The sequence below is a fragment of the Neolamprologus multifasciatus genome, chromosome 12 (assembly GCF_963576455.1).
Source record: "Neolamprologus multifasciatus chromosome 12, fNeoMul1.2, whole genome shotgun sequence".
Taxonomy (NCBI): Eukaryota; Metazoa; Chordata; class Actinopteri; order Cichliformes; family Cichlidae; genus Neolamprologus; species Neolamprologus multifasciatus.
In genome coordinates this window covers 7,357,456-7,374,884 of record NC_140450.1, presented here as the reverse complement: position 1 = coordinate 7,374,884, position 17,429 = coordinate 7,357,456, and the positions used below count along the sequence as shown (strand labels likewise).

Genomic DNA, 17,429 nt, shown 5'->3' with positions numbered 1-17,429 from the left:
AATCCAGCTTGTTCCTTACACCGTATCCACTCTTTATAACGAGAGTTGGCTTTATTATACCCAAAGTCAGCGATTCAGGGACGTGGATGGACTTTTTTTTGTTAGTGGGGTCTCTCTCTTACACACACACTGACACACACACACACACTGACACGCCCCTATTATGATAGTGGAAAATACCCTGGTACCTTTGGTCAACTGTTTGGGTTGAAGTTCACATTTAATATGAAAATTTCTCACTAAAATATTCATAAACAATGTTTAGTTTTTTATTTGACTCAGGGCAACAGAAAATGTGCAAAACTACAAAGTGAAAAAGCTGTGAAAACTAAGCCTTCATGTGAAGTTCATTTGCAAACTTTGCTCTCTTGCATCATGCATGATTATTTTTGGCCTACTGTACTTTGGCCTACTGTACTTTGCTTGCTTGTTTTTTCTCTCGCTGTATTGAAGAATATTATCATTATTAGTTGAGATCACTCTGAATAATTTTGACTTTTTAAGATCATAAAATTGTTCAAACTGAATTACAGGGAATGAGTATTGGGTTTTTGGGTGCAAAAATCTTTAAAGAAAGAATTTGCAAAAATCTTTAAAGAAAGAATTTTTTACCCACATTTTATACTAGAGTAAAATGTTTCTCGCTGATATAGAGGAGTACAGTAATGTAATATTTCTGTAGACGTACACAAATATTCACAAAATATTTGCTTATATTTTTATCCTTTATTTCCCCTTTTGGTTCTGTCCTGCAAAAATCAAGTATCAAATATCTGTACAATAACAAAAAAAAAAAAAAACCCTTTCAGAACAACTTTCTATACAAAGTGCATGAAAACAGTTTAAATACCTGACGATCCATAACATTTTTTTATTTTATACAGGTTCATTTCATGTCGCAGTGTCTCCTGTTGTTTTTCTAACCGGTAAATTCTTCTTCAGTTGGTGTCCATGTGTGACTATTAAGGTTTGTTTTAATGTAAAAGAAAAATATACAAACTTGATGTGATCATAGCCGTAGAATAACATTATAGCTGCCTCAAAAGCAGTGAAAAAGTCTCTGTACTGTGTATACATCATCTTAAATATGTACCATGAATTATTAATATATCAGAGGACCTATTTCCAGACAGTTACGTGTGAGGCTGGATCTCCCTTTAACAGCCTAATGCATTATTAAAGCCTGCAGACTGTTTGGATTTAAAGTGCCATTCAAATGATCCATCTGTCTCCTTTAAAAGAAACACAACAGCATTACATATTTTATATGATTTTGATGGTTTTACACAGTGAATTATTTAGACTATTAATTATCCAGTAAAATCTTCTTTATAAAAACTGAGAAGGTGAATGAGAGACTCAATTGTACTTTAGCATTAAAAGGACACTAATAATAAATTCTAATAATATTGAATAATTTTGTGTAAATCAACAAATTTTTTGTCAAACCCTTTAGAGTTTTTAATTTCAGTTTTCCCTCTCACGTAGATCTCGTGTAAATATTTTCAAGCGAGTGAGTCAAGTTTGTTTCACACGTAGCATAAATCCCAGACAAGTGACGAACTGACTCTGCTGCATTTAAAACAAAACAAAACAAAAAAAATAGTTCTGCAGCAGAGTTGCATTCTAGACCGAGATAGTCAAAGGTCACATAAATTGGTCTGCATAGTCTACATAGTGAACACCTTTAAAAATACAAAACTCATAAAAACATGCAAAGAATATTTGTTCAAACACATTTACTGTATTACATTTATTTATTTTTACATACTGTATAAACAAATCAATCAAAATTAATTTACAAAAAAAAAAAAAAAAATAGAAAGGAAGGACATAAAGGTTTCTGCCACCGATTCTGTTCACATTCTCTTCAGGAGTAAATTTATCTAAAACTAAACATTGCTCTAAAAAAAAAAAAAAATCCCCAATACCTAAAATTCTACAAGTTGCACTGGCTCTTCCGTCTGTACGGTATCCTCCTGCTGCTGTGGACTTGTGTCAGCAGTTTCTGCATCCTCGTGATCACCTGAATAAAAGAGGGACGTTTTTATTCAGGTTTTTATTTATTTTATTCATTTTTATTTACAAAATATTTTTACACTGAAATGAGAAAACTTATAAATTGCTGTGATGAAGTCCTACTCGATGGGATTCGATGTATCTGCACAAGTGTTGTGTGATGTCCGTTGGTTATTGGAGGCAGCCGGGGAACTGCATCTTGGAAGACTTGTTCGTCATCTGACTCCACCAGACTCAGAACGTCTCCACTGTCGTCCTCCACTTGCCTGCAGAGGTGAGAATAGTATGACACAGGGGCGCACACGTGCAGCCTAAATCTTTAAAACTGATCTTCGCCAAGTATTTGTTAGACAGTTTTGTTCAGTCCACATTTTTGGCCACTAAAAGTCCTTTGGAGAAATGTGTTTAATGTGAATGATCATCATAAAGACCACAAGCTAAAATTCTTCAGTTTAGCAAATTAAGTTTTATATGTGCTAGTCCTCCAACTAGACAACTGTGATAATTTAGCTGAAGAACTTGTTTTACGCAGTTCTGCCATGTGAGGTGAAGAGTTTTAAAGAAGCATTTTGTTTTTAAACAAGATTGAGGCGCCAGAAGCAGAGCACACTTTCAGTCACAAAACTGGAGTTTGACCCCCTCTGTGCAAGCTAAAATGTGTGGGCAGACATCAGTGACAGCAAAAAATCAGTTAGAAGCTCTATGAAATGGAGCAGCTGCAGTAGAGGCGAGTTGCAAAGCAGCTTGTAAAAGCAGCAGCAAGTGTGTGCAGGCTGAGCATGGTATCAAGATATCGTCTACTGCTCAGAGGTGGAATTACTCTTAAGGGTGCTGAAGATGTATAGATGGTAGGATTTACTTTTTGTCCTTTCTCTGAGATTCTTCCATATTTGTAAAAGCACAAATGCTCATAATTTTAGATTTCTTGTAATCTAACTTAAAAAGAAAATAATGGTAAGATTTTTAATAGATACATCTATGGTATCAACTTCAAAATCCTACATCGCCTCGTGCTCGAGTTATTACAATTACAAGATTGACCTCTGACCTTGACCTGAGAATGAGGTCACTGAGATCGGAACTTGTCTGAAATTTTTAGTAGGTACACCTATGGTATGAACTCGATACTCCTATTTCGCGTCGTTCTCGAGTTATCACATTCATAGAGTTGGCTGTACAAATGACCTGCCCACCTTCCCATCAGGCCACAACACAACACCCCATCTGCCTTTTACGGCCGAGGGGTAAAAAGAACTACTGGAAAATAATGGTACTACTTGATGGTTGCTTGCTTTTAAATGGAAAAAAACAATGCATTTCAAATGCAACACAGATGTGCATAAAGTACTTTAACTCAATTTATATGGACTGAGCAACTAAAGTAAGCATTTAGTATATATGACAAAAGCAAATATAAAATACTCACCCAAAGTCCCCTATTGACACAAAAACACAAACACAAAGAATGGCATCAGTATTAGTAGATTTTCATGTTTAATACAGTTCCTATGAATTTAAAATGCAGACACAGCATATGGATTGTTATGTGATCAGAGGCTATTATTGATACAAAATTTATTTATGAAAAGAAAAAAAAAATTACCCAGGCAAATCCGGTCTCTGCTGTTGTAGACAATTTTGGCTATGATGACAGCTGACCCCACAATCAGTGCTGCTATAAATATGCCGATGACCGCTCCTGTGTACGCGGAAGAGGCTGCTGAAACCAAAAAAGGCAACAGGAGAAGCTTATGAAGTACAAAAAAGGGTGGAGCAGCAGGTTTATCCGGATTCCAGAGGCGGAGTCAACACCTGTAGTGACTAGCATGCTGTTTACACTTCTGCTTAATGTCTATTCGTTATCTCACGCAGACATTGAAAAAAATGCAAAGACATGCAAAATGATCTATTCTGTAAAACTACTAATGCCAGGATATTCCTCTTATTCAAAACTCAACTCTTCACAGTAAGCTCCACTTCCAGCTCGCGTAGTCCAAGCGGGTTCTCACTGTGGCAGAAATAGAAGCCTTCGTCCTCCTTAGTGACGTTTACTATGGTCAGCTTGAAGACCGGGCCTTCCAAAGACAGGATGTATTTTGATCCAGATTCAATGTAGTCCAGCTGTAATCCCTTTCTCCATGTGGTAATTGCAGGAGGCTTGGACGTGGTCTCAGTGCACATGAGTGTTACGTTGCTTGCCTCCAGAGCAGAGACCATTGGTTCGCCTTCGGGGAAGGGAAGCTCTGACAGAGTGAGAGAGGAGGGGAAAAAAAAAAAAAAAATCAGATACTTTATAATTTCAGTCGGATATTTTTTTAAAAGTCAAATGTATCTACATTTACAAAACTTGATTTATGTGGGATATAAAGCATATGAGGAATCTTACTTGAAAAGTATTTGCCCTACTCCCAAATTCCTATTTTTTGCACATTTGTAACACTTAAATGTTTCAGATCATCAAACAAGTTTTGATATTAGATAAAGATAACCCAAGTAAAGTGCAGTTGTTAAATAATTCCCAAGCCGACCTGGCCTATGTGGAAAAAGTAATCGCTCCCCAAACCTAACTGTTTGTACTACCCTTGGATGCAAGAACTGTAACTGATTGCATTGCTGTGGAGGAATTCTGGCCCACTCTGCTTTCCAGAATAGTTTTAATTGAGCCACATCGAGCACGAATGGCCTTTTTAAGGTCTCGCCAAAGCATCTCAATCTGATTCAAGTCTAAAAACCTTCATTTTGCCTTTACTGAACCATTCAGAGATGGACTTGCTGGTGTGTTTCAGATCATTGTCTTGCTGCATAATCAGAGTACGCTTGAACTTCAGTGTACGACCCAAGGCTGGACATTCTTCTTCACGATTTTCTGGTAGCAGAATTTGTGCTTCCATTAATTACACCAAGTTGTCTAGCCACTGAAGCACCATCGCACTACCATCAATATGTTTGTCTGCAGGTACGATGTCCTTTATATGAATGCAAGATGTAATGGGACACAAGCCTTGCAGAAAGTTAAACTTTTGTCTCATCAGTCCACAGAATATTTCTTTCTCTTTCTTATTGTTGAATCATGAACATCTCTGCTGAACCTAAGTGAGGCTTGTAGTTCTTTAGATGTTGTTCTGTGTTATTTTGTAACTTCACGTTGAGTCATCAGTTTGTTCTTTGAGTAATGTTGGTATGCCAGCCACTCCTGGGAAAGGTTCACCACTCTTCCAAGTTTTCTCCATTTGCACTTAATAGCTGTAACTGTGGTTCACCGGACTCCCAAAGCCTTAGAAATAGCCCTGTAACCCTTTCCAGACTTTCAATAACTTTGTTTTTCATCTGTTCTTGAGTTTCTTAGGATCATGACATGATGTGTTGCTCTTTAAGATCTTTTAGTCTACTTCACTATGTCAGAGAGGCTCTGTTTGGTGATTTAGGTTTGGCAGTAATGAGGAATGGTTGTGTAATGAAATTGAACTCAGGTTCCCCCCCCAAAAAAGTGGTTAATTTGTGATTTAACAACTTTTTCACAATAGCCAGGTAGTTTGGATAGCTTTTTAGCTTCATCCTTGAGTTATCACATTCACAAACTTGGGTGTCCACATCACCCAAGTTTTAAGGCCGAGGAGTGAAAGCTGCACTTTGTATTTACCTGGGTTTCTGATCTGAAACATGTAAGTGTGATAAATATGCAAAAAAATAAGAACAACAATCAAGAGGGGACAAATATTTCTGAGCAGAAAACGCCAAGCTGTGGCCAGGAAACATTTCAGCACAACATTAACACTGTAAATGAAAATGAAGACCAAAAACCAGGCCTGACCACACTTAAAAACAATTTCAGCTCTCTAATTAATCCTTACTTTCAAAACTAGCATTTTGTGGTTTACTGAGGTTTGAGCCAAGATCGATAAATAAACACTGGAAATAAGCTGTCTTCTTGCAGAAACCTTACATATACTGTACAGACATGAAAGCTGTTGATCTTCTCGTCTTCTTATCCAACTCTTACCAAGAGAGCAAAATGGCATATGATCATACTGATCATATGTTTTCAGTAAAAACAAAAATGCTGCTTTAAAAACAAATTGATAAATTAACACAATATGTTTGGGGTTTTTTGGTCTGTTATTAAGACCAAACAGTCCCTTTCTATGAGTCATGCTGGCTGATGAGGACAAAAATACACCAAAATAGCTTGCTACATGGCTAAGCTCAGAAGTGGAATTTTATAGCTTCTTCTTCCCCTCTGGTGACAGTTTTGGTGCTGCAATAATATCACTGTGTTGTTTTCATGCAAAAGCTCAAGGTTTGTTTGTATTTTGGATGAATTCCAACTTCAAAATAAATGTGTTTTCAGTATTTTCACACTTTACCACACCTTTTCTTGTTTTTAAATTTTAGTTTTTTACATTTTAAAAACATTAATATCCGCTATTTGATATATCAACCAATCACTCCAGCTCTAAAGCTGACACTGTTCATACTTTTTCATGACCTCCAAACTGGTTGGACTATTGCTTTGTTTGTTCAGTAAATATCAATTGCAATTTGTAAATAAACAAGAATATTTTGGAATTTTACTCATTTTGTTTGACAAAATCTCATTTTTGTTCAGCTTTTCTGATTCACAGAAGAAGACTGATAAGAGAACAGCAACTCACATCCTGTTGCATCAACTACTTGTTTGAATAAGGCATTCATGTGATGATAACCTTTACACAACTGGGTGAGTCACTAACAGCCCACATGCCCTGTGTTGTGTTCTCATGAGCATACTGCTAAGTGTTATTCTTGTCAGGGCTGGAAAGCTTAATCGAATAAATATTATGGTACTTCATATGAATATTAAAAACAATACCCAATAATTAGGATTAGTCCTAATCAAGTTATGACGAGTATGGCAATGTTAGCCATATTTCTGGAGTAATGCTAAACATAATCAGTTTTCCTGGGTTGTGACTCTCTCACATTATGACCAGATATTTTTGACCTGTTGGCTTCAAGGTAGGGCGCCATCATTCTCCAAGTCAAATATACGTTGCTCACATAGTTCCTACTCCTGCAGCACATATTTTTCTCACATACGTCACATGATATCTGATCATGCGGATGGTTTCTGTTTACTGTGACGTTTTTACAGAAACTCTGTCCCTGAAGGAAAAACTGGTATGTTAGACAAAAGTGACATTGTGTGTGATATCTTCTAAGACTTTTTTTCACACACTCTTATTTTGAAAATATTATTAAATTATAGGTAATGTTCCTGTTAAGAACCATGCAATTTTATAGGGCTGTACCATATAGCTGTTTCATCAGATTTAATTGGATTTTTAAACTGAAAGATCATCTGACAAAATACCCACAATGCATTTTACAATTTTAGGGTGTAGACCTGCACTAATTTGTTTTTTGTTTTTAATTTGAGGAGTCTGTGGTGGCCAGTGCCATCCACTGGTGTGCTGGGGCAGCAGAGGGTGGTGTACACCAACAGGCTCACACTGATCTGGAAGGCTGGTGACGTTGTGGGTGTGGAGCTTCAGTCTGTGAAGTCCGTGTGAGAAAGGAGGATGGTATTCAAGTTATGGACGAATCCTATGACTAATCAGTGATTACAGACTGAATTATTTTCACTTGTCATCATCTAGTAAATGTTGCACGTGATATTGTTTAACTTTTATTTTGCTTTGAGTGTATATTTTTAAATACTACAGTGTTTATTTATTTATTTTTATTTGTACTTCATGCACTATTCTTTTTCATAGTTTTTGTTCTTCGTCCAAAGGGAGAGAGTATGTAATTGATTCCATTTGTTTGTTAGCATTATAGTGTCCGCAGTTTTCAAGCTATCATGTTGAAATTTTGTGTGATAGTAGATACCAGTAACAGCTTGAGCTGATTTGATTTTGGTGTAAATTGAGTGAAGGTCACACTTTTTGTGCTCTCTGAGTGGCCTTTTTTTATTGTCACAAAGTAACGTCCTCGCTGAGAATAATAAACTATTGTGATTCTGAGTAATCAAATATACTACCTGCACAGAAGCTCAACCATGACATAAATGTGATGTCAGAACTATAAACAGTGATTGACAGCAGCGAGTGTCACCGTGGCTTCTTAAGTCAAAAGTACATTAAAGATTCAGCAGATCTCAGGATCGTTAAGAGGCTCATTTCCCTACAACAAGCTTACCGAGGGTAAACGAACACGACTTCTCTTTTTCTGGGCCGAGGTGCTGGGGCTGGGCTGTGCATTTCACGGTCTGCCCGTCTGACAGCGTGGAGCGGCTCATCGTAACATTGAGGCTGTCCGCCACCTGGAATGGTCCCATATCCCAACGTAGCTTTGGGATGGGATAAACTTCCAACCAAGTGCAGGTGAACTGGACTAGAGAGATGTTCTGTGTCAGTGTCCATTTACACTCAGGGTGTCTGTCTGAGACGTCTAATTAGGAGAAAAAGAAATAAAAATAAAAGCATCAGTAATGAGCAGTAGGAATGCTGTCATTTAAATATTTCGCCTTCACTCCTGTATGTTCAAGAAAGGATATTCAGATCATTTCAGTTCCATTTTATTTATGTAGAGCCAAATCACAATAACAGTCACCTCAAGCTGCTTAAAGCAAAACTCAAATTAAGAGCAAATTTTAACTGAGATTTTTCTGTTAGACCTTTAAGTGTTTTTTAATGTTTTATTTACTAAAAATATTTTGTTACACATAACAATATTACATACATCGCTTAAGAATTCCCTCGCATTAGGTTTGCCTTGTTTTCCTTAACAAAAGCTGCACTTGAGCTTCATGAGCTCCACAAGTTGCTTCCAACCCACATTATCAAAGTCCAAAGACATCCAAAGATGTCGGGAATGTTATGCCAGGAATGCTTGGCTTAATCAGGCCTCAAGATCCCCCATAAAGGGTTAATCACAGGTCACTGCGTGGTACGTCTATGCCAGTTAGTCTTCTTTGATGTTCAAATCGTTTTTGAAAAGCTTTGAGGTGTTAGCACAAAGTGTTAGCTTGTTTCTGCTCTGAAAAGCTGCTTTAGAGACTGCAAGCTATCAAGTTCTGCACTTGTGATGCTCTTCTATCATTCAGTTAACACGTTTTTATGTATCGATCATGGGCTCACTTTTGGTCTGTCGGATCCTGTTACGAATTCTGTAAAGTGTTTAGAGTGCCATTGCACATTCAGTCTATCCATGATTTTGTACTAAGAGAGCTTAACTTTTCTTAGAATAACAATTTCACTTTTGATACTTCACTCTTATATCTGGGGTTGATCTAGGGTCAAGATGCACGAGATAGGGAATAGAGAGAGTAGGCAGGGTGGAGTGGGTAAAAACGAGTGTCGGGGGGGAATCTGATAGAAGGAGTGAAAGGGAAGATTTACAAGATAATAGTAAGACCCGATGAGATGTATGGTATGGAGATAGTGGCTCTAACAAAAAGACTGGAGGTCGAGCTGGAGTCGGCAGAGTTGTTGAGAGTGACCAGGAGGAACAGGATTAGAAAGGAGTACATCAGACAGCCCAGGTTGAGCAGTTTGGAGACCAAAGAAGGAGAACAGATATACTGGATAAAGGATGTTTAAGATGGAGTTGCCAGACAGGAGGATAAGAGGAAGAAAACAGATTCATTCATGCAAGTAGTGAAGGAGGACATGCAGAGGGTTGGTGTGACAGAGGAGAATGATAGAGATGGAAGTAGACGCCTAAAGGGAGCAGCTGAATAAAGAAGAAACCCATCTCTGATGCCATATTTTCCACTAATTACTAAATGTTCTGGTGAAACTTCAAGCATCTGAGTGGCAGTTCCTCCCTGAGCCTGCTTCTGCTGGAGGTTTCTTCCTGTCACAAGGGAGTTTTTCCTTCCCACTGTGACCAAAGTGCTTGCTCATAGGTGGTCACATGATTGTTGGGGGTTTCTCTGTATTTTTGTAGGGACATTACCTTACAATATAAAGCACCTTGAGGCAACTTTTGTTGCGATTTGACACTATATGATGAATTGAACTGAACTGAAACTTCAGTTGTTTCATTCAGTATTAATTATAAGTAGGAAGAAGAGAGAAAGCTGTTTGAGTTTAGTTATCCTGTGTAACCTTGATATAAAGCAGAGTAAGTAATCATTTATTAGGATTTCCTTAATGAAAATTTCTTCTTTCAAACACAGCATAAAAACCTGTAAACATTTGCATACTGTCGAGCAAAGACTGAAATAATTTGCTTAAATGGATGTATATTAGTTAACCTCTGTCTGTGCTGTCAACACATTTACATAACAATTGTGCTCAAACAAATTTTAAGAAAATACTGGAACTGTAAAACAAAGTGTTACCTGACATATAAAACAAGCCTATTATTTCCAAACATTCAGTAAAAATGGATTTGATTTTTCCGTGTTGAAAAGCGAGCTACAGGAAGTCAGCGAAAACAGGGAACAAGCTGCGTGCAAACATTTCAGGAAGTCAATTCAATGTATTGTTATCGCAGTGACTCAATAAACCGCCACAGCCTCCTTACCCTGCACATAATATAGTATTTTTTTCCCCCTGGTAACGGAAGCCACATAGATAAAATCATTCCACAGTTACGCCACGATTAATCATGACATTCACAGTGTTTGAGTGTAATATTTTCAGTGAGGCCTGGATAGCATGTTTTGACCTTTCCTGCCATTCATTTTCCCTCATCTCAGCTGCTGGTGGGTACTGACTCAGCTTTTTTTCAGCCCATCAAAACATCTCTCAGTATGCATTTTTTGTTCCCTCCACAGCCTTACTTGCCCTCTATCGTATTCTCTCTTGTAGTACAGCAAGAGGTTAAGAGGGAAAAAGTAGTCCCCACGCCACTCTGAACTGAACTGGATTATCTTTTAATGCTCAGCTAGCAGTTTTACTGATAAAACTGTGAATAACTAAATATTTTATTCAGCTTTTCTGTCCAGGAATGTCTCCGTGCAAACATTTCAACATGTCTACAGTTTTGTAGCTTACTGACTAACATTCATTATAAACCTAAAACACTGTACTAAGTTTCTTTTTGTGGATTTGACCTCAAGTTGTACTTGAAGAGCCATTTAGTTTTTTTTTATTCCCACCAAAAATGTATCTAAAACACATATTAAAATTTTAAATTATGAAATGTTTTCTGCTTTTAAGCAATATAACCCATTAATGTATAAGAAAACAGGTTTTGGTGAAGCTTACAGCACCCTGGAGTGTTTCAGCTCTACTCTCTGCCTAAATTGTCACATGCAATCTTCAAGATTTTCCTTTTGTTTCCTCTGCTAAATAATGACACCACTTTATAAGTAGGCATGCTAAAGTGAAGGATGTGTTTTTTAAATGAAAAGAGGAGAATGCATAAACAGTGGGTGTGTTTATATGAAAATTATCACATTAATATCAGCACTAAAACTCAGGCCTGCATGTCAACAAACTTAAAGTTATACAGTATTCAGCCCTGCTGCATTGTCTTTGCCATTAAACCAAAGCTCAGTCTTTGATTCAAACACACATAAACATACATAAAATCCCACTTTACACTGTCAAGCTTACAGTCACAGCAGATGATCCTGTTCATGATACTTACAGTACACTAGCAGCTCCGTGCTACTGTTTACTGTCACATTTGAAACAGGGTTGTGGGCCCTGCAGCTGTAAACTCCTTGAGCGCTGGGCTGAATGTTTTGTATGGTGAATTCCAGGGACGATCCAGAGACCGAAACCAGCGAGTCGTTGCTTGACGAGTCACCTCTGAAGGCCCAGGTCAGGTGCTGAAACGGGTAGGAGGAGCCGGAGCACCTTAAAGTAACGGATGAACCCCAATATGTGTAAAAGGTCCCATTGGACAGTGCAGTTGCACGACTGATGGATGTAGACACATTTTCTGGTCCACCTGAGAGAAATGCATACAGTGCATTAAAACTTAGTATAACCTCACTCAGAGTAACTTCTGAATTTATGAGATAACTTTAAGAACTTATTATTGATCATTAAATACTGTAAGCAACTTTAAAGATATGTTTGTAGAGGAAAATATAACAAGTGTCATTATGAACCAATAAAAGCAAGAAAAACACATTCAGTGGATCTGTCTGTCTTATTATACAATGTGTTCTGATAGTCACCAAAATATAGCCCATTGGTTGTCTTTGGCATATAAAACAAAAATACTCTTAAGTTATTTTCAGATTTTGATCCGAGTCATTCTGCAGCACATTTACTTTGATGTTTCAGTTTAACGTCCCGCTGTAGAAAGGTGCAGACACCTTGAAATTATCCTGCAAGATTCTTTGATAAACACATTTTGCCCGCCTAAACTATTCAGGAGAGAAGCAGCAAAAACAGCAACCAATCACACTTCACCTTTTGGATGATGTTTTCATGCTGGTGCCCAAGACACACAAAGTGGATGTTATTTCTGAATAATTGAGCTTCACTTTGTTCACAAAACATTTTCCCGGCAGAAGAGTGGAGTGTCAAGGTTCTCTTTAGCAAACTTGTCCTGCAGTGGTTTCATTTGGTATTAGAAAGAAAACCTACTCTTATTTTCAATTTTAGCCTGGAGCAGTACCGTTTAAATATGGATTTTAGGTTTGCAATCAATTATGAAAACCAGAAAATCAAGATAAAACAATGACTGTTACAGTCTGTTTCACAGAGAATCTCTTGTACTTTGTGTTACAACTCCACCACACCCCTTGTCTTTAACATTTGTACACATCCATTCCTAAAAGTCCAAACTTACTCCTCATAAGGCTGTGGAAGGAGTGTTTTGTCAGACATATATGGAAAACCAAACAACTCAACAAGTAATCATATTAAATAAACTACGTTTGCCAAACTCAGCATGATGACGATTCTCTTCCATAATCAAGTAGCCTGATGTCCAACCATGATTCTATCTAGTAAGCTTCAGAGCACAGATGTTAACTGGCTCCCATTACTGCTTAACACTTCAGCTGTTACTGTCTTTTCTGAATGATGTCGCACTCTTGAAATTTCTAATATATCAACGCGTGATCACAGAACCATCAAATGTTTTGTTGCCAATAGCCAACAGTGTCAAAAGAAACTTGCTGAGAAAAACGAATTGCTAATTAACTGCGAATCAAACGCTGACCTGCCAGAAACCAATCATCCACCACTGCTCTCCATAACAGCAACCAGTGTTGGTCAAGTTACTTGAAAAAAGTAATCAGTAACTAATTACTGATTACTTCCCGAAAAAAGTAATCCTGTTACTTTACTGATTACTTATATTCAGAAGTAATTAGTTACTTAGTTACTTTTTAAAACATGATTTATCCCCTAAATAGGTAATAAAGCGATAGTTCAGCCCAATTCTACTTTTTCTGCATAATCCATCATATAAAATGTAATCAAATGAAAAAGTCTCTTTTTAAAACTTGTTTTATTAGTTTTAATCTTTTAACTTCTGTGTTTTACGTGCATCAATTTGAAAGACTGAGTGTAAACACAAAAAACTATTTTATTTTATATGCTGGAATGTGCAGAAAATAGGTTTAAATGTTAAACAAATTTCTTCCAGTCAGAGAATGTTGCATATAATTTAATATTTGCCTCATGCGTGAAGTTAAAAGATTAAAGCTAATAAAACTAGTTTCAAAAAGAGACTTTTTCATTTGATTACATTTTATATGATGGATTATGCAGAAAAAATAGAATTGGGCTGAAAGATCTATTGCTTTATTACCTATTCAGGTTGTAAATCATTTTTTAAAAAGTAACAAAGTAACTAATTACTTTTGAAAATACTTTTTGGGGGAAGTAATCAGTAATTAGTTACTGATTGCTTTTTTCAAGTAACTTGACCAACACTGGTCATGAGACACTCTCGCAAAAAATAAAAATCACGGTTTTAGTAACGCAGTAACGCAGCGTGCTTACGGGAACGTAACAGTAATCTAATTACCTTTTTTGCAATAGTAATCCCTTACTTTACTCGTTACTCAAAAATGTAATCGGATTATAGTAACGCATTACTTGTAACTGCCCATCTCTGACTGCAACCTACATGGAGTACCCAGAAGTACAAAGTATTCAGTGTATTCAGAACCAAGAAATATCTCAAGACAGATTTTTGAGGTTTTTGTGGACCAGTGTGACTCTTGATGGACTAGATGAGCGAGCCACAGCTGGACCAGTAACAGCTCCACTTCGAATCAGGCACCAGGAACCTGCAGGTAGGGTACTGGTGTGGGCTGATGTTTTAAAGGTGAGCTAGTTGGATCTTTTTTTTTTTGGATGAAAATGGACTTGAAATGAGCACCCACGCCTACTGACAGTTTTCAGAATCTTTCTTCAAGCAGCGATAGAGGAAAAAGTCTGCATTTTTCAAGACGACTGTGATCAGGTATTGCAGCACTGAGTGGTTAGCTGATAAAGACCTTAAAGATCAAAGAACGATGACCATAGCCGCCTTCTCACCTGATCTAAACCCTATTGCGAACTTGTGACCCTTTCTTAAACGAGTGATTTATGATCAGGAAAATAGTAGACCTCACTGAACAGTGTCTGGAGGCTGTGGCACAAAAGCTGATCGTCAACAGATCAAGAAACTGACAGACTTCCTGACTGGAAGTCTTATAACTGTTGTTAAAAACAAGGATGGATACATTGGCAAATGATTTTTTTTTTTCTCCCCAAATATAAGAAATGTTTTACTTGAGTTCTTTGTTTATCATTCTGACTCTCCACCATTTGACCTTAGAACTGAAGAAGCTTCTCGGATGAGAGGTGAAACGTCTTCAAGTAACTTAAAGAAGTCCAGACGCTTTTCTTTGCAAGCTCCTTTGACTATATTTAGGTTTGACTTTAACAGAGATGATTGATAAAGAGCACTATAGCTATTCAATAATAAAATTCATCCTGAAAACTACACCTGCCCAAATAAATGTGCACAAAGTGTGGCTATAAGCGCTTTACAAATAGACCCATCCATCTTCTTAACCTCAAATTCAGGGTCACAGGGCTGTGGGAGCCAGTCTCATTTGTCACTGACCATAAGGCCAGGTACACCCCTGACACGTCAGCAATACATGACATGGCAAACACATGGAGACACACTTACATTCATGTTCACTTACATTCACACCTATGGCTAATTTAGACATACTAAGTAAACAGTATGTATGTCTTTGGACTGTGGGAGGAAGCTAGAATACTCTGAGAGAAGCATGCAGCAAAGTGAAGGCCTGGCAAACTCCACATAGCACATTTAGACCCATCTACAAAAGTCAGCCGCTGTCCAGAACTGGCCCACATGTTATGTAGATGAACCAGTTTGCATTTGCTAGAAATGTTCCAAGAATTCAGGCAAGCAACACCTTCATTACCTCACCGTGAAGAGCTCATTGTTCAAAATGTGCGCATACACTTACTTGTTACTTGAAGCAGCACACGTGCCAGGAAGGAGCTGTTGACAGATAGTGTGGAGTTGCACAGGTAAATCCCCTCATCTCCAGGCATCGTCGCGCTGATGTTCAAACTCCCATCAGGGTTCACGATGAGGCGACGAGTGGGATCTCCGCCTGTAACGATTTCCTGTCCATTTTTGGTCCATGTCGTTACCACCGGTGTTACTTTACCTGCTGTGTAACACGGAAGTATAACGATGTCACCCGGTGAAGCGGACAGGGCCGTTTCGGTTGAGACATTACCCGAAACTTCCGCTGTAACGAGATCAGCTGAAAGGAAAAGAAAAAAAAAAGATTGAAGCGGGGTTTTTACACTCACCTGTGTTTTCCGAGTCGATCCAAACTCACCTGTTGCAGAAATATACAACTGCAGAAGCGCTAACGTTGCTACTACCTTCATGATAACTTTCCTACATTGCCTTCAGAAATGAGTGAACAGTTGCGACTTCTAGGTCAAACCTGTCTGACTAGTCCACCTGCGGGAGCACCTCGGTGACACGCAGCAACACACCGGGCCCCGGTCTGCCCATTATACACCACAGCACACGGAACCCAGTGTCGGCAGATGGCAGCGGTCTGACATGATCCGACTTCTGTCCTTCTCTTAGCCTTCACCAAGATTTGGTAGAGGTGCTCTGTTTACATGAGCATGTCAAGCCGGAAACTTTACCAGGACAGAAACCACACCCTGAGCTCACCTTCTTAAAGGTGCAGTAACACCACAGCCATTTGTTTTACTTTTCTTTTTTCTTATCTCAGGCAATAAATTAGCTCATTTTCTTGCCTTTTTTAAAAGTAGTAAAAGAGATTGTAGTCAGAAAAGATGGATGTCAGGCTGTTATTGTTGTCAGTCTGCCACAGGGCAGCTGTGGCTACAACTGTAGCTTGCCTCCACCAGTGTGTGAATGTGAGTGTGAATGAATAGTGGAATTGTACAGTGCTTTGAGGGCCCCTAAAAGTGCTATATAAATGCAGTCCATTATTATCATTATTATTATTATTGTAACAAACTGACATTATAAATAGGGCTAAGATAATACTAAAAACATAGATATCACTGATAGATATCATAGATATCAGTTGTCAACCGTTTATTTGGTTAAAATTATGTATTTTTAGGAAACAACAATGTATCTATTTCTACTTCCTTCTCTTAAAAATTTAGTTTTCAGTTGTTTTTATAATCTTATTAGGTAATTACTATTTTAAAAATACATCTGTTTTCATGAAATGTTTTTCATAAGCCAACCCTTTGCATTTATGATGGCCTTTGATTTCATTTTCACTCAATTCCCCGAGTAACTCCATGAGCAACCAAAATGATGCCTCAAACTCTACAAATACACAACAAAGTATGCTTCTCTCTGCATGAATCACTTTATGTGATTACAGTCCCAGATTTTTTATTCTAGGCAGATTGTGGTTCTCAGTAGGACTACTATCTGGTGCAGCTGTAATGTCACACAGACTAAAATAACAACCTAATTACAATCATGAGCTTGCATAAGGATACTAAAAAAGGTATGGCCTGTAGGAATAGGAGTATTGCCTGTGAAGAAAGGGAGAGAGAGCTTTCAAGGGAGTCTTAAACATCACAAATCAACACAGCCTAAGCTACAACCATACTCTAACCTAATTTAAAATTGTCTGGAGTCAGAAGGCTAAGCATTTAACATATGCTTACTCATTGTTTCAGTGTGTTTCATTTTCATTTTTTTCTTTTCATTCATTAAACTCATTTAATCTGAAATGCACTTTCCTACCCTTTACAAATACTAGGACTGGACTGTCAGCATGCCCTGTTTTTTGTCATTTTCTGCAGGCTGCTAAAATTTTAAGGAGGGCTGACTGTAGGATGTGCTTATTCCTGAAAAGACAAAAAACGAAACAAAAAACAACAATAACAACAACAACAACAACAACACACAACAAAACATACCCTCCTACCACTACCCATAACTTAATAATAATAATAATA

At 37.7% G+C, this 17,429-nt stretch overlaps 1 protein-coding gene across 2 annotated transcripts; it reads right to left on the bottom strand.

Annotated features, from left to right (window-relative positions):
• Positions 1–598: 598 nt before the first annotated feature.
• vsig10 (V-set and immunoglobulin domain containing 10) lies at positions 599–16,144 on the bottom strand. Of its 2 annotated transcripts, XM_085181032.1 has the most exons (9): positions 15,800–16,139; positions 15,416–15,721; positions 11,602–11,907; positions 8,197–8,448; positions 3,978–4,262; positions 3,623–3,739; positions 3,446–3,455; positions 2,143–2,285; positions 599–2,026 (listed from the first exon to the last, which is right to left on the bottom strand). In XM_085181032.1, exons 1-9 carry the CDS (start codon positions 15,849–15,851, stop codon positions 1,932–1,934), a joined length of 1,566 nt encoding a protein of 521 aa, XP_085037158.1. In that variant the 5' UTR covers positions 15,852–16,139; the 3' UTR covers positions 599–1,931. The 2 variants fall into 2 exon arrangements, with proteins under 2 accessions (XP_085037158.1, XP_085037157.1); XM_085181031.1 differs by lacking the exons at positions 599–2,026; positions 2,143–2,285; positions 3,446–3,455 and having other exon boundaries at positions 3,490–3,736; positions 15,800–16,144.
• Between the last annotated feature and the right edge of the window lie 1,285 nt (positions 16,145–17,429).

Bases quoted from the DNA above. Each gene is read 5' to 3' on its own strand.
- vsig10 (XM_085181032.1), bottom strand. From the start codon at position 15,851: ATGAAGGTAGTAGCAACGTTAGCGCTTCTGCAGTTGTATATTTCTGCA. The intron at 11,908-15,415 runs GTAAGTGTATGC...CATTTCTCTCAG, and splicing joins TGTGCTGCTTCAAGTAACAA to GTGGACCAGAAAATGTGTCT. The intron at 2,027-2,142 runs GTAGGACTTCAT...TCTTTTATTCAG, and splicing joins GATACATCGAATCCCATCGA to GTGATCACGAGGATGCAGAA.